We start from the raw sequence: 23,532 nt of genomic DNA on the forward strand, positions 1-23,532 counted from the left end.
AAACACAAGGTATCAAACAAAAGTGTTCTGTTGTTTTTTTTTGTCTCCTTAGAGATCAGCAGATACTTAACTTTCAACATTGCTCAATTGTTGATCTTGCACAAATATTTGCAATAGATTTCCTCACAAGGTAGGTGTGAACACATTTTTTCTGGGTATTATACTTTGATGGATTTATCCAGCAGTTTTGTACTTAACTAATTTAAAGCTTTGTAAAAAAAAATGTTTTCAAGGTTCCTCATGGCAGAGTAAAGTCACACGGGATCAGAGGTGAGCTGGCAAGGTGGATACAGAACTGGCTCGGTCATAGAAGACAGAGCGTAGCAGTGGAAGGGTGCTTTTCTGAATGGAGGGCTGTGACAAGTAATGTTCCACAGGGATCAGTGCTGGGACCAGTGCTGTTTGTAGTATATATAAATGATTTGGAGGAAAATGTAACTGGTCTGATTCGTAAGTTTGCGGATGACACAAAGGTTGGTGGAGTTGCAGATAGTGATGAGGATTGTCAGAGGATACAGCAGGATGTAGGTGGGTTGGAGAACTGGGTGGAGAAATGGCAGATGGAGTTTAACCCAGACAAATATGAGGTAATGCATTTTGGAAGGCCTAATACAGGTGGGAAGTATACAGTAAATGACAGAACCCTTAGGAGCATTGACAGGCAGATAGATCTGGGTGTACAGGCACACAGATCACTGAAAGTGGCATCGCAGGTGGATAAGGTAGTCAAGAAGGTATACTGCATGCTTGCCTTTATCGATCGGGACATTGAGTTTAACAATTGGCAAGTCATGCTGTAGCTGTCCAGAACCTTAGTTCGGCAACTTAGTTGGGAATATTGCATATAATTCTGGTTGCCACACTACCAGAAGGATGGCTTGCCACACTACCAGAAGGCTTTGGAGAGAGAACAGATGAGGTTTACCAGAATGTTGCCTGCTCTGGAGGCTATTAGCTATGAGGACATATTGGATAAACTCGGATTGTTTTCACTGGAGCAACGGAGGTTGAAGGGCGACCTGATAGAAATCTTCAAGATTATGAGTGGCATGGACAGAGTGAATAGTTAGAAGCATTTTCCCAGGGTGGAAACGTCAATTACATGGGAACTTAGGTTTAAGGTGCAAGGGGCAAACTTTAGAGAAGATGAGCGAGGCAAGTTTTTTTACACAGAGGGTGGTGAGTGTCTGGCACTCGTTCCGGGGGGAGGTGTGGAAGCAGGTACGATAGCGACGTTTAAGAAGCATCTTGACAAATACATGAGTAGGATAAGAATAGAGGGATACGGACCCCGGAAGTGCAGAAGGTTATGGTTTAGACAGGCATCATGATTGGTGCAGGCTTGGAGGTCATAAGGGCCTGTTCCAGTGCTGTACTGTTCTTTGTATGCTAATTGTTTCGGATTCCCTTTTGCATAAAAAAATCCAAGGGTAGCAAAATTCTAATTGCACTTCATGAAATTAGACAATGTGAGGGAATTGAATTTACTTTTTCGAATTTTGATGTTCACAAAGCTCATCTGGGACATAATTTTTCACACACGACCCTTCCTTGCTGAAGGAAAAAAATTCTTTATTTCTGGATGCTAACCATACTCTGACATGTAGGAAGGGAAATAATTAATCATTAAGTTTTAATTGTAGACCATCAATTAAAACAAAGGTTTTTGGGGGGAAAAAACATAAGCCTTCAAGTAGTGAAAGAAACACAATGGCCATCCATGAAAATTTAAATTTGACAGTCAAATGCTTGACTCTTGAGATTTGAGAGGCAAATATGAGAAAATGGAGGACAAATAAGATGGAGAACAAGATTACCCAACTTTTCCTCACCTGGTTTTATCATGGGTGCTGTCACAAGTTGATCTGAAACTAATTATTACACTGCATCCTTTCCCCAAACAGATTATTTAATTTACCCCAGGTAAAATGGTGTCAACTAGAAGGGACAATCAAATTAAAATTATTTGCAAATGTCATTCCTGTGGTCTGCCTCATTCTCACATGAAACTGAATATAAGATAGGCATCCAGCGTTGCTAGGCAGTGTCATAAAGACAGGAATATGTTTAAATGTCCACAATATAATAATCATGTTCCAGTGGGACATAAACACTGATATGAAAAATAACTTTGCTTTATCCCCTGATGTCCCATTTAATGAATTTTAAGCTTAGTAAGACTTGAGTTCTTCTCCTGTCACCTTCAGCTCTGTGCTCACTTCTTTGGCTCTGCATTCATGACTCTTCTCATATCCTCTGTCACTTTAACTTTTTTCAGTTTCTTAGCTCTAACAGTCTCCTCTTTACCCTGGACATACAATGTCTCTACACCTCTGATGTGCCATCAATTGTACGAGAGACGAGTTGCTTTACAAAAGTTAGGCTTTAATAAACTAGAACTTAGCCCTGCGGTCGTCTACAATAAAATGGACGACCGCCGGACGTTTGACTATTTATACCTCGGCAAGGAGGCGCGGTTAACTCAGCCTCTCGACCAATCGGTCGAGAGGCACATGACCGACCAGGGCCAATGGTAAGCCGGTGTTCTGCCCCAATGGCAGACAGGTATGCAAATCATATCACCACATTCACCCCTTGCGGAGAAAGAAGTCGGGGGGGGGGGTATGAACGAGAGCCGGGGTGGGGGGGGGGGAAGAGAACTGGGGGGAGAGAACTGGTGATATGAGTAGCAGCCAGGTGGACAAAAATTTTCTCTCCTTTCTTTTATCGAATTTGGGGGCTTCCCACTGGCCCAGACAATAAGCGATATTACACAAAAGTCCATGGAGCTGTCGAAATTTAGAACGATTCGATCAGTCTTTTTGTGGCCCGTGACGTTCTGGCAGACCGCCGCAGTGGAGGAGGTGACGTCAGGTCGGCCAATGGTGGTGGTTCCGCTGACGTCCTGGAGTCCGGGAGCGATGGTCCTTGAACAGTCTCCGTCACCCGAGCTGGCTGTGAAGACGCCATGGATGGGGAAGGGGGAACCTGAGTGGGGCGCTGGGGGGAAAAAAACAGGGGGGCGGTCTGTGGTGGAGGGGGGGAAGGCCGCACGCCTGTGGGTGCCAGGTCCCGGAGGGAGACGGTGTCCTGTCGACCGTCGGGGTACTCCACATACGCATACTGCGGGTTAGCGTGGAGTAACTGGACTTGTTCCACCAACGGGTCTGACTTGTGCACCCGCACATGCTTCCGGAGCAAGATGGGTCCGGGGGTGACCAGCCACGTCGGGAGAGGGGATCCGGAGGATGACTTCCTGGGGAAAACAAGAAGACGTTCATGAGGTGTCTGATTAGTTGCGGTACAGAGGAGTGAGCAGATTGAATGTAGGGCATCGGGGATCACCTCTTGCCATCGGGAAATAGGGAGATCTCTGGACCGGAGGGCCAGTAGTATGGTCTTCCAGATGGTACCATTCTCCGGCTCGACCTGTCCGTTACCCCGGGGGTTATAGCTGGTCGTCTTGCTAGAGGCAATGCCCCTGTTGAGCAGGAATTGACGCAGCTCGTCGCTCATAAAGGAGGACCCCCGATCACTGTGTATGTACGTGAGGTAGCCGAACAGGGAGAAGACGGAGAGGAGTGCCTTAATGACGGTCGATGTGGTCATGTCGGGGCAGGGAATGGCGAAGGGGAAGCGGGAGAATTCGTCAATTACCGCCAGGAAATAAATGTTGCGATTGTTAGAGGGAAGGGGCCCCTTGAAGTCAATGCTGAGACGTTCGAAGGGGCGGGATGCTTTGATCAGGTGTGCGAACTCGGGGCGGTAGAAGTGCGGTTTGCACTCTGCGCAGATGTGCGCAGATCAGGGTTACTGACCTGACTTCCGCGATGGAGAAAGGCAGGTTGCAGGCCTTAATGAAATGGTAGAGGCGGGTCACCCCTGGATGGCAGAGGTCCGCGTGGAGGGAGCGGAGGCAGTCTATCTGCGCGCTGGCGCAGGTACTCAGGACAGGGCATCAGGAGGTTCATTGAGCTTCCCAGGACGATACAAGATCCCATAGTTGTACGTGGACAACTCGATCCTCCACCGTAAGATCTTGTCATTCTTGATCTTGCCCCTTTGTGCATTATCAAACATGAAGGCTACTGACCGTTGGTCTGTGAGGAGGGTAAACCTCCTGCTGGCCAAATAGTGCCTCCAATGTCGCACCGCTTCGACTATGGCCTGGGCTTCCTTTTCCACAGAGGGGTGGCGGAGTTCGGAAGCCTGGAGAGTTCTGGAGAAGAAGGCCACGGGTCTGCCCGCATGGTTCAGGGTGGCCGCCAGAGCAACTTCTGATGCGTCGCTCTCGACCTGGAAGGGGAGGGACTCGTCGATGGCGCGCATCGTGGCCTTTGCGATGTCCGCTTTGATGTGGCTAAAGGCCTGGCAGGCCTCTGTCGACGGCGGGAAGATCGTGGTTTGAATGAGGGGACGGGCCTTGTTAGCGTAGTTGCGAACCCATTGGGCGTAGTATGCAAAGAACCCCAGGCAGCGTTTGAGGGATTTGGGGGTACTGGGGAGAGGGAGTTCCATTAGGGGGCGCATGCGTTCGGGGTCGGGGCCTATCACTCCTTTACGCACTACGTAGCCGAGGATGGCTATACGGTCGGTGCTAAACACGCACTTATCCTTATTGTATGTGAGGTTAAGGAGTTTTGCGGTTTGGAGGAATTGCTGGAGGTTGGCGTCATGGTCCTGCTGATCGTGGCCGCAGATGGTGACATTATCAAGATACGGGAAGGTAGCCTGTAATCCGTACTTGTCGACTATTCGGTCCATCTCCCGTTGGAAGACCGAGACCCCATTTGTGACACCAAATGGAACCCTAAGGAAGTGGTAGAGGCGCCATCTGCCTCAAACGCGGTGTATTTGCGGTCACTCACGCGGATGGGGAGCTGGTGATAAGCGGACTTAAGGTCCACAGTGGAGAAGACCTTGTATTTAGCGATATCGTTTACCATGGTGGAAATACGGGGGAGAGGATACGCGTCCAGTTGCGTAAACCGGTTGATGGTCTGGCTATAGTCGATGACCATCTGTTTTTTCTCCCCAGTCCGGACCACCAGCACTTAGGCTCGCCAGGAACCGTTGCTGGCCTCGATGACCCCTTCCGTCAGCAGCATCTGGACCTCGGACCTGATGAAGGACCGATCCTGGGCGCTGTACCGTCTGCTCCGGGTTCGCGATGGGTTTGCAATCGGGGGTCAGATTAGTAAACAAGGAGGGGGGGTCCACTTTGAGGGACGCGAGGCTGCAGACAGTGAGGGGGGGAATCGGGCCGCCGAATTGAAAGGTCAAGCTCTGCAGGTTGCATTGGAAGTCCAGTCCTAGGAGTGCCGGTGCGCAAAGGTCAGGGAGTGCAAGGAATTTATAATTTTTAAAAACCTTCCCTTGGGCCGTGAGGTCCGCGATGCAGCACCCGGTGATGTGGACGGAGTGCGAACCTGAGGCTAATCCGATTTTATGTTTTACCGGATGGACAGTGAGCGCGCAGCATCTTACCGTGGCAGGGTGAACGAAGCTTTCCGTGCTCCCGGAGTCCAGCAGGCAGCCCGTCTCGTGGCCGTTGAGGTCGTTGTCGTTTTGGCGAGTGTGCGTGGATGTGACTGGTCGAGCTCAATGGCCGCGAGCCGTGGAGAAAATCCGTATTCGTCGTCGCCATCCGAGTAGATGCTGGAAGAACCTTGCGTGCCAGTCCTGGAAGGCGGTGGCCAGGATCCGCACGTGGAGTCGGGATCCCAAGATGGCAGCGCCCAGGACCCGCACGTGGAGTCGGGGCCCCAAGATGGCAGCGCCCAGGACCCGCACGTAGAGTCGGCGTCCCAAGGTGGCGGCGCCCAGGACCCGCACGTGGAGTCGGCGCCCCAAGATGGTGGCGCCCAGGACCCGCACGTGGAGTCGGCGCCCCAAGATGGTGGCGCCCGTGGGGCCCTCGTGGTTGCTGGGCGCGGCGGGTAGGAAGGGACCGGGAGGGCCCGGAGAGGCGTGCAGGCCGGGCGCCAGGGCCCGGGGGGGGAAGACTTACGCGGCGGTCAGGAAGGGACCGGGAGGGCCCGGAGAAGCGAGCAGGCCAGGCGCGGGAGCCCGGGGGCGGGGGGGGGGGGGGGGGGGGGGGGAAGAGTTGCGTGGCGTCCAGAAGAACCGCAGCCACCGTTTTGGCCTGGCAGACCACGGAGAAGTGGCCCTTCTTCCCACAGCTCTTACAGAGGGCGGAGCGGGCTGGGCAGCGCGGGCGAGGGTGTTTCGCGAAGCCACAAAAGTAGCAGCAGGGCCCCGTGGACTTGTCGGGGCCGTCCCGCGGCACAGGCCTGAGGGAGGTGGGGAGCGGCGGATGGCGGTGGGGAAGCGTGCCAGGAGGCCTGGCTGGGGTCATAGGCGCGGGCGTTTTGATCGGCGACCTCCAGGGAGGAGGAGAGAGTCCGTGCCTCAGTTAAGCTGAGGTCGTCTTTCTCCAGCATCCGCTGGCGGATAGCGGGGGACTGCATTCCAGCCACGTAAGCGTCTCTGATCAGTAGCTCCGTAGCTGAGACTGCGACGCAGGAGCAATTCCTCCCCAGGATAGCGAGGGCCTGGTAAAATTGGTTTAGTGACTCACCGGGGAGCTGCCGTCTGGTGGCCAGCAGATGTCGGGCGAATACCCTGTTGACTGGTTTAATGAATTGTCCCTTTAGCTTTAGTATTGCTGAATCATAATCCGTTTCTTCTTTGATTATTGCGTAGGCGTCGATACCCACGCTGGAGTGGAGGACGTGCAGCTTCTGTGCCACGGTGGCGGGGGGGGGGGGGGGGGGGGGGGGTGGAGGGGTGGTTGTAGATGCCAGGTATCCTTCGAGGCATGTCAGCCAAAGTTGAAAAAGTTCTGCAGAGTTCAGAGTTTGCGGGCTGATGCGGAGGCATTCGGGCTTGAACCGGAACTCCATCTTCAAAATTGTAGTTTATTAAATTGATGTGCCATCAATTGTATGAGAGACGAGTTGCTTTACAAAAGTTAGGCTTTAATAAACTAGAACTTAGCCCTGCGGTCGTCTACAATAAAATGGGCGACCGCCGGACATTTGACTATTTATACCTCGGCAAGGAGGCGCGGTTAACTCAGCCTCTCGACCAATCGGTCGAGAGGCACATGACCGACCAGGGCCAATGGTAAGCCGGTGTTCTGCCCCAATGGCAGACAGATATGCAAATCATATCACCACAACCTCCATCCCCAGCCAGAGTGGATTGAGGGATCTTCCCTTCTCCCTTGAACAGCAGCTCAACCAGTTTGAAGAAAGGGGCAGCACATTGGCACAGTGGTTAGCACTATTGTCTCACAGCACCAGGAATCCGAGTTCAACTTCGGCCTTGGGTGATTGTGTGGAGTTTGCACATTCTCCCCATGTCTGCGTGGGTTTTCTCTGGGTGCTCCTGTTTTCACCCACTGTCCAAAGATGTGCAGGTTAGGTGTAACCCGCTCAGTAGACCCTTTTACCCATCTGTGATATTCCATCTCCAGACGAAGCACTCCCTCTGACCTCATCCTGTCTTGATCTTTTCATTGAAAACTGCCAGTGTGTCATTAATTGTCACAATTTCTCTGCTCCCTGCACTCACTCCCTAACCTGTCTCCCTTTGAACTTTCTGCACTCCGTTCTCTCAGGTCTAGCCCTGACATTATTAAACCTGCTGACAAACCTGCTCTTGTCTGACATGCCGACTTCTACCTAGCACAGGCTTAACTCTCCCACATTCTCTCCTATCTCCCCATGGACCTTGACCCCATTAACCCCTTGCTTCCAAGACAGTTACTGACCTCATCTCTGTGGTGATATGCATCACTGTATATACACAAGGGGTTAATGTAAATACACTACAACTAAGTAACCACTAGAGGGAGCACCAGAGATGTCATGACATGCAGACATATAGCCAATGGGTCATTACAACAGGACACAACCAATGGGTAATCAGGATTTCCAGAGATGGCATTACCACAAGGGGGCACTTCACAACCCATATAAAAGGACAGGGCGCACATGCTCTGCCTCTTTCCACAAACAGACATCTAGAGAGTACATCAGGATTGATCAACAGCATCATACCCAGCACGTGGCTTAGAGCAGACTGGTAAAGATAGACTGAGTTACTACACCTAGATTAGCAGAGAATCGAACTCATTTAAGAACTGTGTTAATAGTTCAATAAACAAGTTGAACTCATTTGATAGTCTGGAGCTTCCTTTGTCAAAGCATGCATCAAGGAAGCAGCTTATGCTACACGAAGCAGCATAACACAGCATGATACCAGAAGCAGCATAGCACAACAATCTCCTCCAGAGATGGTCCCTCCACACCACAGTGTCCCCCATTCCAAACAGCCCATTAAATAGCCTTTAAACAGAAGACCAACCAGTTTCTATTGACTACCAACCTTCCCCACCTGGCTGAATTGGTTCTCTCATTGAATAACTTACCTTTTAACTCATTTATTTGCTCCAAATAAAATATGTTGCTGTGGATATTCACATGCGTCATATCTATGCCTGTCTTTTTATGGGACATGTGTAATCTTCCTTCTTCCAGTCATACTCAGGCCCTCTCTCTCAACTCTTTCTCTGGTACATTGATGACTATATTGGAGCTGTTTTCTGTTCTTGTCCTAAATTGGAAAGCTTCATCAACTTTGCTTCCAATTTTCCCCTTTCTCTCACTCTCACATGTTCCCCAGACTCTCCCTTTGTTGATGTCTTTATCTCCATTTATGACGATAGGCTGTCAATAAGCTTTCATTATAAGCCCACTGACTTCCAAAGCTATTTCGACTACAATTCATCCTGCAGTACTGGGGGGCAGCGTCAGGGGGCAGTGCCTGGACAATGGCAATGTGCTGCCTGGGTATAACCTCCCCCCTGGGGGAATTCTCTACATGGGGAGATGACACAGCGGGGAGCCCATTAATGACATGTAAATGTATGTTAATGGCGTTCCCGTTAGTGCATGAGGGGATTCTAGTTACATCACTGGCAGGGGGAAGGAACAATCGAGTGGGAATATCGCACCAGCGTGAAAGCCGTTTTTGGAATTCCCCCTCAATTCTTCACCCTTCTGCCATTTCTGCGTGCCGAAAACAAAGGTGGAAAATCCCCCCCCCCCCAATGATTCTGCTGTTATTTTCATTATTTAAGTATTTCCATTTTGTTCTGATTCAGAAAATACAGGGAAAGTATATGAATCACAAATGATCCCCACAATGGTGTAGATTTAGATCAAGTAGGAAGAATTTAAAAAAAATTAAGTCAGACGTCCTCCAGTATAGACTTCCAGTTTTAATAGAGGTGATTTGAGGGAAATGACGACCAATCAACGGTCAGGAGACAGATGGGTCCGTGAAACTTTTTAAGGAGACTGCATATCTCTAATTATATAGGTCTTGTATTTTTAACTAAAGTTGACTGAATTGCCCAGGACTTGGCAATCCATCAGGCAAAAGAAGACAGGAAGGGCTGGATCCATTCAAAACAATTCTTGTGATTTATGAGGAACAGGAGGTTGAACAAGGTCCAGCAAGCTTATCCCTGTACCACCACCATGACCTCTGACTCCCCCATGATCTCAAGCCCCATTTCCCTGTGATCTTGATACCTCAATGATCTCCCACCCACAACTGATATTTAACTCTCTTGCAATCTCCAGTCTGTCACCCCGGAAACCTCTGCCGTGATTTTTAACTCCTAATCCTGGTATCACACCAAAATGTCCCACCGTTCACCAGCAATCTCAGACTTAACTGACAACTGTTCCAACAGCTTTCTACTAGTTAGGCAGCCAGCCTGTCAATCAACCTGGCTGGCTTAGATGCGGAGAAGGCCTTTGATAGGGTAGAGTGGGTACCTGTTCGCGGAGTTGGAGTGGTTCAGGATTGGGCCTAAGTTTGTGATGTGGGTTAAGGTATTGTACAAGGAATCAAAGGGCAGCATTCGGGCGAACACTGTAAGGTCTGATTATTTTTGTTTTCTAGGGAAAGGATCGAGGCAATGGTGTCCTATGTCCTCTCTCCTATTTGCGTTGGCGATTGATCCTTGAGGAAGTCAGGCAAATGGAAGGGGATAATGAGTGGGGCATGTTGGAGCAAAGGATATTGTTGTATGCTGATGACCTGTTGTTGTACATCACTGACCTAGCTCCCACAATGGGGGACATAATGGGGCTACTACAGTAGTTTGGGGCTTTCTCCGGATACAAATAGAATTTTGAGAAAAGTGAATGTTTTCCAGTCACTCCACCGAGGAAGGAAGATAACTTGGGGGTGTTACCATGCAGCCTGATGAGTTCTCATTTTAGATAATTTGGCTAGGGAAACTGAACTTTACGAGTTTGATAGGTAAGGTTAAGGCGGATCTGCAGAGTTGGGACAGTCTCCCCCTGTCTCTGGCTGAGCGAGTGCAGTCGGTAAAGATGAATATCCTGCCAAGCTTTGGTTTTTATTTCCGTGACATCTGGTGTTTCTGCCTGAGGCATTCTTTGTGGGGGCGGAACAGCTTATTTCATTGTTCATTTGGGCGGGTAAGGTGGCAAAGATTCGGAAGGTGGTTCTGCAGGGGGACCGGCAGTCAGGGGTTTTGTTGCTGCCAAACCTGATTTATTATGACTGGGTGAACACAGAGGAGGTATTGAGTTGCTTTGGGGGTCAGGAGGAAGTCTAGGCTAGATCGAGCCTAGGTCATGCAAAGGGACAGGGCTGTGGGCACTAGTGACTGCCCCGCCTCTGTTCTCTCCAGGAAGATTTTCAGGGAATCTGGTGGCGGTGGCCACATTAAAAATATGGAGGCAATCACGGCAGCATTTTAAATTGGGAACTGGGTCGAAGATGGCTCCAATTCGGGACAATCACCTGTTCGAGCCTGCAAGATTGGACACCAGGTTTTAAACATTGGGAGGATGGAGGGGTGGGTATAATGGGGGATTTATTGCTGGAGAGGCTGTTTGCGTGTTTGGAGGAGCTAGCGGAGAGATATGGTTTTGCACAGTCTGAAACATTTAGATACCTGCAGGTTAGGGATTTTGCTAAGAGGGTTTTTCCAACCTTTCTGGTGATGCCACCATTATCATTGTTGGAGAGGGTCCTGTCGTTGGTGGGGGTGGAGTAGGGGGAGTACTTCAGGAATTTCCAGGAGGATTCTGACGGAGGATGTTGCGCCGCTTGGGAGCTTAAGGTCAAATGTGAGGACGAGTTGGGAGGGGATGTAGAGGCGGGCGTGTGAAGCCCTACGCAGGGTGAATGCCACATCGTCCTGTGCGAGGCTCGGGCTGATACAGTTAAAAGTAGTTCATCGGGTACACTTAACAAGGGTAAGATGAGCCGGTTGTTTGAAGGGGTTGAGGATAGGTGTGAGAGGGGCCTAGCGAATCATGTGCATATGTTCTGATCATGTCCTAAGCTGGCAAACTTCTGGGGCTCTTTCTTCAGCACCGTGTCGATGATCTTACAAATGGTATTAGAGCCTGGTCACGTAAAGGCCATTTTCAGGGTGTCGGACCTATTATAAATGCCTCAAAGACTTCCTGCAGTTAAATCCTGCTGGAGATCTGGGAAATCCATATGGGAACTCTCCGCCTGTCAATATACACAACTGCAAGTAAATATCGAGACCAACGTACAACTTTTTTTTGTCAGTTTCCCACCCTATCTGGAAATGCCAGCCTAAAATTGAGGCTGGGTGGGAAAAGGCCCTTAAGTGGCTTATTAAGTGGTCTACTTAAGGGCCTTAATAGATGAAAGAGTGGGATTTCCATCCAAAGCTCTGCCCGTCCAAGCATGAAGTCGTCCAAGCATGAAGTTATGTCTGGATTTGCAGGTGGGTTTCCGGGGTTGAATCCTGTTCATTCAATTTTACTCTCCCCCTGTCGTCTCAGAACTGGCGACAGAAAGCGTAAGATTCTGCCCAATGATAAGTGTGGGCTGGAAATTTCAGCTAGAATGGCAACTTATAATTGATGGCATTAAGGCATTTCGGGGTTAAACAAGGCAACATAGACCAACCTTTGCCAAAATGGACAATTGAATATCAATGAATTAGGCAAGGCCAATTGTTTGATTTTTATTCAACCAGAATTAGCCACTGAACCTGGCCTGCACAACCCTGGAACCATTTGGGCCTGAATGGGTTTAAGAATATTGTCAGTTTTGTGGCTGTTTGTTTGTGGTTTGTAAACACGACACGCCACCCAGCAAGTTGCATTTCCAGTTGTTAAATTCGGTTACCAGAGTGACAATGTTTTAAAAGCCATCAAGAGCTCAATTGTGTTCTATGTAACAAGCTACTCAGTCCTAATTGGAAATGGTTTTGTCAGAAGTTTGGCAACAAAAATGTGTGATAACATCCATTAGGTCAATGTTACTTTAACATCCTCCATAGAATGACTTATTCTTGTATTGTTCAAATTTGGTGGTTAAATGAATCTATATTTGTGAATATGGGGTTAATTGTGTGTGTATAATTCAGCATTTGAATCAAGCAATTACTGTGGACGTTAACCATCACTGCTGCAATTGGGAATGTTTGTGGAACTTTGGACCAGATTGAACATGTCAGCTGGTAGACGTTGCTATTCAAATAGAACCTGACAACTCCTGCTTGATGAATGCAATGATATCCCCAGTTCTTATTATGGTGCTGTTTCAATTCATGGTGCTAGTAACTTTCTCAGGTAATTTCTAAATTCATGGATGACGTCAAATTGGGGCAGGGGATGAGGGGGGATAATAGTTAATATTAAGCACTGTGATAAATTACAGGAAGACATTAATAAGCCTGCAAATAAATGGCAAATAAAGTTCAACTCAGATTAATATGAGGCAGTATATTTTGATGGGAAGCATTGTGTCATGGGAGTGTCCCTTTAAGAAATGTTTTTGTCTTGTCACATGGCTTCAGTGATGTCATTGGGGGGTGGAACTGGGCTGTGGCTCTGGGAGTTGATTTTACTTTTGCTTTGAGTTTGACCTGGTTTTGTTCTGCACAGGTCGAAGTAAGGTTTTTTTCTCTATCTGCATTTTAAAAGCTGTTTCCAGACTGCTCGATAACTTGAAAAGAACAACTGTTTTCTGGAAGAAATTCAAACCTGCTGTTTTGGAAAGGAAACAGGAGCGTCCATACCAGGTCTTGAGTGCTGTGTGCTGGGCCAGCCCTTTGAAAAGGGTTTTCTGGTTTATGGGATCGTGTTGTTAAATTGGAACAGCTAAAGGGGAAATTTATTAAGGGTTATACATAATAATACTGTAGTTGTGTGGGGTATTTATGTTGGTTGTTGATAAAAAATACTGTGTGTGTTTATAAAAATGTTATCTAAATTCGTAGAATAAACTTTGTTTTTGATTAAAAGTGCTTAAGGCCTCTGTTGAATAACAGCTGAAAGGCAGACCCTGGCAGGCCCTTGTGCTCATCGTAACCAAAATCAATAAACAGGTGAACTCCATTATATACTTTGGAGTTTTCTGAACCCTGGTCCATAGCAATTGGGAGGTCACTTATTACTAGAATTTGCAAGTTCATGTGGAATAGAGGAACAAAGGGATCTCGGAGTACAAATACATCAATCATTAAAAGCTGTACCACAGGTCAGCAAGGCCATAAGAAAGCAAAACAAGCACTAGTTTTTAGTTCAAGAGAAATAGAATTGAGAAGTATGGAAATTTTGCCTTGGTTAGGCCACATTTAGAGTACTGTGTGTAGTGCTGGTCAGCATGTATTGAAAAGGATACACGGGAGCCATGGAGAAGGTGCTGAAAAGATTTACAAGGTTATGACACTAGAAATTAATGGGCATACATATCAGGAAAGGATTAACAGATTTAAAAAAACAGGAACTCAGCAATAGAACACCCAGGGCGGAAGAAGAGGATACCAAGGAGGGGAAAAAGATATACCAAGGAAGATGTATGTAAATAGGAAACTGTATGAATTGTAAATATCGGACTCAAAAGTTTCACTCTGTAAAATTGAAAAATGGCAATGGAAATATTTTTTTAAAAGTAATTTATCGTAACAAGTGCAAGAGACAAAATGCAGGTGCAGAAATACAAGCTCCTAAGTAGATTTTCAAGTTTTTGATAAATGTAAGAGACAGTAGTGTAGTGGTAATGTTGCTGGGCTAGTAATCAAGAGGCCCAGGTTAATGTTCTGGGTACGTGGGTTTAAATCCCACCATAGGAACTGGTGGAATTTGAATTCAATTGATAAATTTGGAACATAAAGTTAGTCTAAATAATGTTGACCATGACAACTATGATTGATTGTTGTTAACAATCCATCTGATTCACTAATGTCCTTTAGGGAAGGAAACTACCTTCCTCACCTGTCTAGCCCATATGTGACTCCAGATCCACAGCAATGTCTTAACTGCCCTCTGAAATTGCCATTAGTTCAGGGCAATTAGGGATGGACAATAAATGTTGATCTTGACAGTAATACTCACATTCTATGAAATAATAAAGAAAAGGAAATGCAAAAAAAAAAAAGGTCTCTAATCTAGTAACTAGAAGCTGCTCTTTTAAGTGGGTGTAGTTTAATTCCATTTCTGAAACATTCAAAGCACCTGGACTGTCAGAACTTGCACTGTATCTTTCAGCCAGATGGAGAGTCGGTATTGCAACGCTCTTACTACCAAATGCCCAGTATCGCATGTCACAGGTCGCATTGCTAACTATAAACAAAACTATGCACATGCATATTACCACAACGCCCATGTGACGTCCCACTTTTGGGGGGGGGGGGGACTGGGCTGCCATTGCATTTGCCTTTATCCGCTAATGAGATTAAAATGAATGCCCTTTCTGGGCGAGATCCTGATCACATCAGCTTGTGTAGGCCGGGAGAATGTCAAACTGTTTGGTGCCCAGTGCGATTCCTGTTTTAGGGCTCACCCGCTATCCTCCCAACATAGCAGAATCGATGCCAGGTGCAACATGGCCAGAGAATTTGTCTGTTTTCACCATTGACCAGAGCTCTGCCCTAGAAATGTAAAGGGTGTATTCATTTGGAATTTGATTGTCAGCTGCCACATGGGGCATTAGCCCCTCTTCGAAGATATTAAGGTCTCTGCTGGTTTCTGAAGGTTAGAAATACCTCTGGTTAGAGTCATGTCCAGTTAGGGTAAAGCTGTGGTTAATTTTGAAAGTAAAATAATAATTTTATGGTGTAGCCAGGTTGACGCGTTTAGGCTGTCTTCCTTCCTGATTTCTGGCTGGGACATAATTAAGGTGTCTATAAAGGCTTTGCTCTCATGGTGACTGGGTTTTCAGTTAACCTGCAGGCAGACCACATTGGCCTGGAACACTCCTTGTGACTATCCAGTGGTCCTGGCTAGAATGTACATGTAGAGATTCAACTAGGTTAGGATCAGATTTGGCTGTGAATACATAAGCAATAGTCTACTAATATTCAATATCCGCACTCAAAGATGAAAATTAATAGCTTGGATGAGAGACACGAGGACACTGAGTCCCACCCTATACCTTCAGGTGAAAATGAGAAGGGGAGGAGTAAAAATATGAAGAAATTAAGTAAACATTCTAATAAATCTATAAGAAACAGGAAAATTAACTTGTTACCAAAAGCAAACCATCATGACACACAAAATGTTCAAAAGCTGGTGTTCAGCTAATAAAATCTGTTATTTCAGAGCAGACATCATGAGCTTCTTAATCTTCACAAGATCACATTCTTTCATAATAAAAGCTTGATTTTCTTTTTGCAGCAGGTTAAGTGTATCCACGATCATCATCCCTCTGGTCAGTGATCCTTGCAACTCCACGCTCACTCCATGTCGTATATATTCAGTGACAACACTCTCATCAATAGCAGCCGCCATTGCAAAAGAATCACAAGACACAAAACCGGGTCCAAAGTACATCTCTTTCTTGTCTTGCTTGGCTTTGGAAAATTTTTCACTATGTGCAGTTATCTTCTTCATGAAGCAAGCTTTCCCAGTGGCTTGATTTACCCATTCTTTAAAAAATACCTGTAATGGACACAACAAAAGAACTTCAATTTTACACAACTTCTAAGTCATCATTATCAAAACCAAAAGAATAAGCCATCAAAGCTTTAAATTATTTGTAACACATGGAACCTCTAATTTTAAGAGTGACTGTCGAAATATACAGGCTTTACATTTAAAGCAAAATAGACTAATGATCTGCAAATACAGATCGACAATATTATACTGGAAATTTTTGGATTCATTTCTGTCATTTATAGCCTCATTTTAATTACTATTTCATGAATAACTTTTCCCCTACGTTTGTGGAATGGTTTAAGCTGCAAGTGTAATGACTGGATAAATACTTGATGAGAATAATATTACAGGGCTGTGGCAAAATGAACAAAGGAATGGGATTAATTGGATAGAGCAGGTGAAGGCACAATGGACCAAATGTGTCTCATGAATCACACAAAGTTAGTACAAAGGTACAGTAAATGATCAGCAATGAAAATGGAATGTTGCCATTTATTGGAAGAGGAATGGAATATAAAAGTAGGTTTTGCTGAACTGTACAGGAACTTTTCTATGGGGTTCTTTGGTGGCATGCTGGAGGATGAGTGCACTTTTTGTTTCCTCCTTACTGTTATTGTTTGCACTATGGAAGAGCGCGAGCGGTGGGGAAGGGTTATCAGTGGATGGTAGGTGCCATGGGCGGGGCTGCCAGGCTAGCTGGGTTCACAGGAGCGCAGCGGGGGGTGAGCAGGTGGTCAGAGTGTTAGAGGCAGATGGAATTGTTGTTTCGTTTTGGGGAGAACTGCTGATGGGGGTGTGGCTGTTGATGTGTAATAAGGAGGGAGTTGGTGACGGTGGTCATCCGAAGGCGGGTCTGGAGGGAGGCGGACCGGGGGCTGGCCCAGGAAGGATTACAGCAGATCGGCGGGGGTGGGGGGGTGGCCACATGGAACATGAGAGGGCTGAATGGGCCGGTCAAGCGGGTATCTGTGCACCCAAGGAGCGTGAAGGCAGATGTGGCATTTTTACAGGAAACACATTTGAAGATCGGGGATCAGACTAGGCTAAGGAAAGGGTGGGTAGGGCAAGTTTTTCCATTCAGGGTTGGATATGAAGACAAGGGGGTGGCGGTGCTGATAAATAAGTGGAGAGCGTTTGAGGCGGGGAATATAGAAGCAGACACAGGGTGAGGGACATTTTGTGATGGTGAGCATGTAATTGGACGGGATGTCAGTGGTCCTGGTGAACGTTTGTGCCCCAAATTGCGATGACGTCGAATTCATGAGGCAGGTGTTGGGGAAGATCCCAGACCTGGACTTGCACCAGTTGATTATGGAGTGGCGAGTTTAAAATGGTTATCGAGCCGAAATTGAACCGGTCGAGTCCACGGTCCTAGAGGGTGGCAGCAGTGGCGAAGGAGTTGGAAGGGTTCATGGAGCGTATGGGGCGGGGGTAGACCGATGGAGGCTGAGGATGAAAGAATTTTTGTGCTTCTCCCATGTGCACAGTGATTGGTTATTTTGTGGTGGATAAGACTTTGCTGGCGGGGGTGGCCGACTTGGGGCATTCGGCGATGTGGTCTCTGACCATATGGGGATCAGCACTTGTAATGGAGATTAGACGTGGGGTTGCAAGCAGATGAGGAGGTTTGCAAGCAGGTGAAGGCCGCCATTCGGGGGTATGTGGAGCTGAATGAGGTGAGGTTTCGGCCGCCACGTTATGGGAGACGCTTAAGGCAGTGGTCAGGGGGGAGTTTATAGCGATCAGGGCGCATAGGGATAGGACAGAGCGGGCAGAGATGGCTAGACTGGTGGAGGAGATTGTGCAGGTGGATAGGAGGTACTCATAGGCACCGGATGCAGGGCTGTTGAAGGAGTGGCTGAAGCTCCAGATGGATTTTGGGTTGATGTCCACAGGGAAGGCAGTGGGGCAGTTATGGAGGGCCAGGGAGGCAGTGTACGAAAATGGAGAGAAGGCGAATATGATGCTGGCCCATCAACTTAGGAGCAGGAGGCGGTGAGGTGATCGGAAAGGTGAGAATTTGAGGGGAAGGGTGGACTTGGACCAGGTGGGGGTGAATAGGTATTTGAGGAATTCTGTAAGAGATTTGGCGGAATTCTCCGAGCCTCCGCGCCGAAATCGTGATCAGCGCGGGGGCAGAGAATGGGTGTTGATACTGAAAACCAGCGCAACGCCGCCCCCGCGATTCTCCGGTCATAGAGAGCATCAACTCCATGCAGTCGGGGAAGGCTCTGGGACCCAATGAGTTCCCGGTGGACATCTACAAAATATTTGCACCGCCTCTCGCCCCGCACCTGCAGGAGATGTTCTCAGTCGCAAGCGAGGGCACCCTGGCACCATATCGCTGAAACCCAAAAAAGGTAAAGCCCAACAGAATGCAGGTCATACAGACCCATTTCGCTGCTCAATACGGACGGGAAAATACTCGCAAAAGTCGTGGCCAAGAGACTGGAGAACTGCACACTAGAGGTGGTCGCAGAGGACCAGATAAGCTTTGTTAAGGGTAGATAGCTAACTGCGAACATTGGACGGCTGCTGAATATGGTACTTTAAAAAATAAATTTAGAGCACCCAATTCATTTTTCCAATTAAGGGGCAATTTAGTGTGGCTAATCCACTCACCCTACACATCTTTGGGTTGTGGGAGCAAAACCCACGTCAATACGGCGAGCATGTCCAAACTCCACACGGACAGTGACCCAGAGCTGGGAACGAAGCTGGGACCTCGGCGCGTGATGCAGCAGTGCTAACCACTGCGCTGCCATGGTGCCTGATGAATGTGATACTGACCCCACCCGGGGAGAGAGCACCAGAGGTGATCGTCTCCCAGGAAGCAGAAAAGGTCTTTGGCAGAGTTGTGTGGAAGTACCTCATTGAGGTACTTGAGGGAATAAGGTGTGTTCACCTCATGGGTGAAACTCCTATACAGCACCGTCAAGGCGAGTGCTCAGACCAACACCACCAGCTCTGAATACTTCCAGTTGCACCAAGGCACCAGGCAGGGACGCCCGCTGTCCCCGCTCCTGTTCGCTTTGGCAATTTAGCCGTTGTGAGATGCGAGAGGATGGAGGGGAATCCAAAGAGGAGGCAGAGAGCACAGAATATGCAAATGTTCTGCTCCTCTACATCTCGGACCCGCAAACCGGTGTGAACAAAATCACAAAGCTTCTGGGAGAGTTTGGAGCCTTCCCAGGCAACAAACTCAAACTGGGCAAAAGTGACGTTTTCCCGGTGAACCCAAGGGGGGGGGGGGGGGGGGGGGGAGAGGGCAGAGCTGGAGGGTCTACCATTTAAAATAACCTAAAACAAATTCCACTACCTGGGAATCTTGATAGCCCACGACTGGACACGGATCCACAAGTGAAATCTGACCAGCCTGGCAGAAAGTTAAAAAGGACCTACAGAGATGGGAAGCACTCCTGCTTTCTCTGGACTTTTACACAGGGAACAGACTGGCAACTCTAGAAGAGCTGACAGAGAAACTGCAACTACCGAATGGACAGGAATTCAGACATCTGCAAATCAAACATTTTCTCTGCAAGGAGACGGCAAGGTACACAAGGATCGCGAGAGACACAATGTGGGAGGAGTTACTGGACACGGACAGTCTGGGAAAGGTGACCTGGTGGTACATATAGGGACGTCTTTTGGAAAGGACACCCTCCCCACTGGACAAAACAAGGGAAAAATGGGAGGACGAGATAGGGACGGACGCAGGGTGGGGAAGCACTGAACAGGGACAACTCCACCTCCTGCACAAGGCTAAGCCCCAGGCAGGTAAAAGTGGTGCACAGAGCACACCTGACAAGAACCCGAATGAACAAATTCTTCCAGGAGGTGGAGGACAAATGTAAACAGTGCCAGGGAGGCCCGGCCAACCACGCCCACATGTTTTGGGCATGTCCCAGACTTGTTGGGTTCTGGACAGCCTTCTTTGAGGCAATGTCCAAGATTGTGGGGGTGAGGGCCTTGCTCGAGAGTGAAAGTCTTCAGGGTATTGGACCAGCCAGAACTTCATATGGGGAAGACGGCTGACAGCACTTGTCTTTGCTTCCCTAATCGCTCGCCGAAGAATCCTGCTCGGCTGGCGATCAGCAGCACCACCCACAGCTGCAGACTGGCTGGCAGGCCTATCAGAATTTCTCTGCCTGGAGTAGATCAAGTGACCATCTGAGGATCCGAAGATGGCTTCCACCAAGCGTGGGGGCCATTCACCAACCTGTTCCAAGACCTGTTCAAAGCCAACAACTGATAGAACAGGGGGGAAGGGCAGGTGGATGATGCATGGGGACCACAGAAAGCAGACAGGAGCGAGAGTGGGGGTGAGGGGGAGGGGGGAGAGAGAGACTAGAGGAAACACCAAGGGAGAGACCAGAGAGAGACAGACACAGGGATCAGAGGGCCCAACATAAAGCCATAAGAAAAAGACAAAAAAAACCCACCTACAGTGAAAGAAAGGTGTTATACCGTCAATTCACTGTGAGACCGTGAGAACGCGTGAACATTAGGCTTTATTATCCATGAACTCGCCTGCCAGAGTTGGCAAATGAGTGCCACCCACAGGTGGCCGGACTATATATCGCCCCGGTGAGGGCGGAGCCAGAGGCGGAGCCCACCATCGTTCCTGTACAGTACCTGGAAGTAGCCCGTATCATCACTTCCAGGTCATGGGTCACATCATTACACAGACAGTACAGACAGCTCATGCATTAGGTGAAATACATTCACCGCAAAAGGGCCTGAGATAAGACTTGGAAACAGCAGAAGGGGGAAGGAGGATGGGGTGACAAAGTTGGGGGGGGGGAGGTGTGGAGGAGAGTGTCGAAAAGGAACAACATGTAAACTGTTACCATATCATCTATATATATATATGTACGGTGTAAAAATGTAAACTATAATTAAAAGATTTTTTAAAAAGATTTAGTATCAGGAAGAGCAAAGCACTGCTCACAATATGGAAATATTGATGACCTTTTATAATTGCTGTGATTTTTCTCAGGAAGAATGCGGAATATCTAATAAACAATTAAGAATACATAATTAGATTTGATCTAATTAAGTCGGTATTTCATGATGTTCCTGTAAGTTTAAAAACACTTTCACTTCAACTAGGGGCTTTTCACAGTAACTTCATTTGAAGCCTACTTGCGACAATAAGCGATTCTCATTTCATTTCATTTCACTTCCACTTACCGATTATTGAGGAACTAGAATAAAGGTTGAAAGTGAAAAGAATATAAAAAGATTAAGTAAAAGATCAGGAAGTCTTGGCTTGGTAACATCAAGCTTGGGATTTTAAATTATTCATGTTGCAAGAAAAAGGAAAGATAGCTCAGAAACCTATGTACAACTTCTTTAATGTCTTAAGAACAAAGAACAGTACAACACAGGAACAAGCCCTTCGGTCCTCCAAGCCCCCCTCCAAGCTCACCTAAACTAAAACCTTCTGCACTTCTGGATCCCTCTATTCCCATCCTATTCATGCATTCGTCAAGATGCCTCTTAAACATCGCTACTGTATTTGCTTCCTCAGAAAAGTGGGGGGGGGGGGGGGGGGGGGGGGGGGGGGGGGAGGAGATGCAATGGGCTATGCGCCAGGCTAATCCATGCCTCAATGTGACTATATGTAAATAAAGAACAAAGAACAGTGCAGTTCAGGAACAGGCCCTTGGGCCCTCCAAGCCTGCGCCGATCACGTGTCCTATCTAGACCAACCGTCTGTATCCTTCTATACCCCGTCTGTTCATGCGCCTATCAAGATAATTCTCAACGGTCGCTAACGCACTTCAACCCACCTCACTTGGCACTGCATTCCAGGTCACCACCACCCTCTGTGTAAAAAATCTTCCCCCCGCACATCTTCACTGAACCTATCCCCCCTCAACTTGAACTTGTGCCCCTTGCAATGGTCATTTCTGCCACGGAAAAAAGCCTCCAACTGTTCACCCTGTCTATACCCCTCATAATTTTATTAGTTTCTATCAGATCGCCCCTCAGCTTCCGTCTCTGTAGGGAGAACAATCCCAGTTTATTCAATCTCCTCATAGCTGATACCCTTCATACCAGGCAACACCCTGGTAAACATTTTCTGTACTCCCTCCAAAGCCTCCACATCCTTCTGGATTTTTCGACGGCCTCGGGCCATATGAGGTTTAACAGGGTAAAAGACTGTACTTTTATTGACTTGCCAGAGAGTGCAGCACTAAAATAAATACTGGAATATTTCCTATCCGTGATATTTTTATCAAAAATGAATGGTTCGATGTGGCAAAGTCCTTGTGCCATACTGCAAACTCCTGACACCATGTAGAATGTTATGGGATCCTCAAATTATTGACATCAAGGACTTCCAACAAAGTTAGTTTATTCCTAAGCTTGACAGCTACATCCATTACTTGTGCTCTGCCGAACATCCTCGGGATAACTCCTATGCTCCTGCCACGTGATCTCTTATGTATCCGCGTAATGACATTCTCGCGTGATCACTCAGCCTTATTTAATTAACTTCTCAGGATCAACCGTTAAAGCACTTCAAAAAACAAGGGCCACAAATTAAAGTTTGTTCGTTGTTGAAAAGTGCAGTGTCTCTCTGCAGGTTCATTGGACAAAAGGCACTAATCCTCCCTATTCTGATCCTTTGATGGTTTGCTTGGTAAAGGTACCAACTCCTGATTTGTGCGAAAACTCTCATAATTTAATAATAAACGGTTGTGGTTTATTTAAACATCTTGTTGATTCTCTTCTTGATGTAAGTGTTACTATTTGCTTGAATTCTTCCATACAACCTAACAGCACAATGAAACATTGCAATTCACCTCGAAGATCCCAGCAGTAAGTTGCTTGCTGTCATTGCCTTGTGGCAGCTTTACTTTGCTTTTCTTTTATGTAGAAAGATCATCGGGGAAACCAGTTTATTTTAAACTTCAACAGAGACCACACTTTGACTCTTTCACCTGACATCCATCTCATGCCCTGGAGCAATTTCTTTGATGTTCTAAATTAAAAGTGCATTCGCTGATCTTGACTTTGTGCTTAAAATGTATTTTCTACAGCTTACCCAAGGCAGAGCATGATGAAGACAATATTCCCAAGAGGCGATATAGGTGGGACACGCAAAATGATTCAGGACAATATAAGCTGCTTCAGGATCAGCCGCAAAGTTAAACTCAGAGCACATTGTCACATTCCCCCTGCCTGAAAAAGACAAAACCTTCAAATTAAATTCAATCCACCACAACTGTAAAAGCTGCCTAACCCAGATACAGTTAGCAGTCTGGTGAAAATAAGTGCTTAGTTTTTCTAGGAAAATATATAGGGAGTTATCAGCTACCCAATATTATAAAATGTGTATACTTTAAGCAATCAATTACATAATGATACACTTTGTCACACTTTGTCACATTTCAGAAATTCTGAAAATCTTTCCCTGGATAATACTTGTTGAAACAAACACTACTGGTGAGCTCAATTTAGCTTTCAAGGGTCTAATTTCACAGGACAGTGTGGCCGAGCCACATAGATTAGAACTGAAATGAGACTTCTAAACCCACCA

The 23,532-nt window shown here is 47.2% G+C and overlaps 1 protein-coding gene across 2 annotated transcripts in view; it reads right to left on the bottom strand.

The window, feature by feature from the left end:
* Window positions 1-13,739: 13,739 nt before the first annotated feature.
* Window positions 13,740-23,532, bottom strand: part of LOC119977547 (inosine-uridine preferring nucleoside hydrolase-like) — a 38,683-nt gene continuing 28,890 nt past the window's right edge. For both annotated transcript variants that reach the window (XM_038818601.1, XM_038818600.1), the window contains exons 5-6: window positions 23,038-23,174; window positions 13,740-15,983 (exon numbers count right to left, since the gene is read on the bottom strand). In XM_038818601.1, the coding sequence (XP_038674529.1) occupies window positions 15,636-15,983; window positions 23,038-23,174 (485 nt within the window). In that variant the 3' untranslated portion in view covers window positions 13,740-15,635. The remainder of the gene's footprint in view (window positions 15,984-23,037; window positions 23,175-23,532) is intronic.

Source organism: Scyliorhinus canicula, chromosome 14 (genome assembly GCF_902713615.1).
Source record: "Scyliorhinus canicula chromosome 14, sScyCan1.1, whole genome shotgun sequence".
Taxonomy (NCBI): domain Eukaryota; kingdom Metazoa; phylum Chordata; class Chondrichthyes; order Carcharhiniformes; family Scyliorhinidae; genus Scyliorhinus; species Scyliorhinus canicula.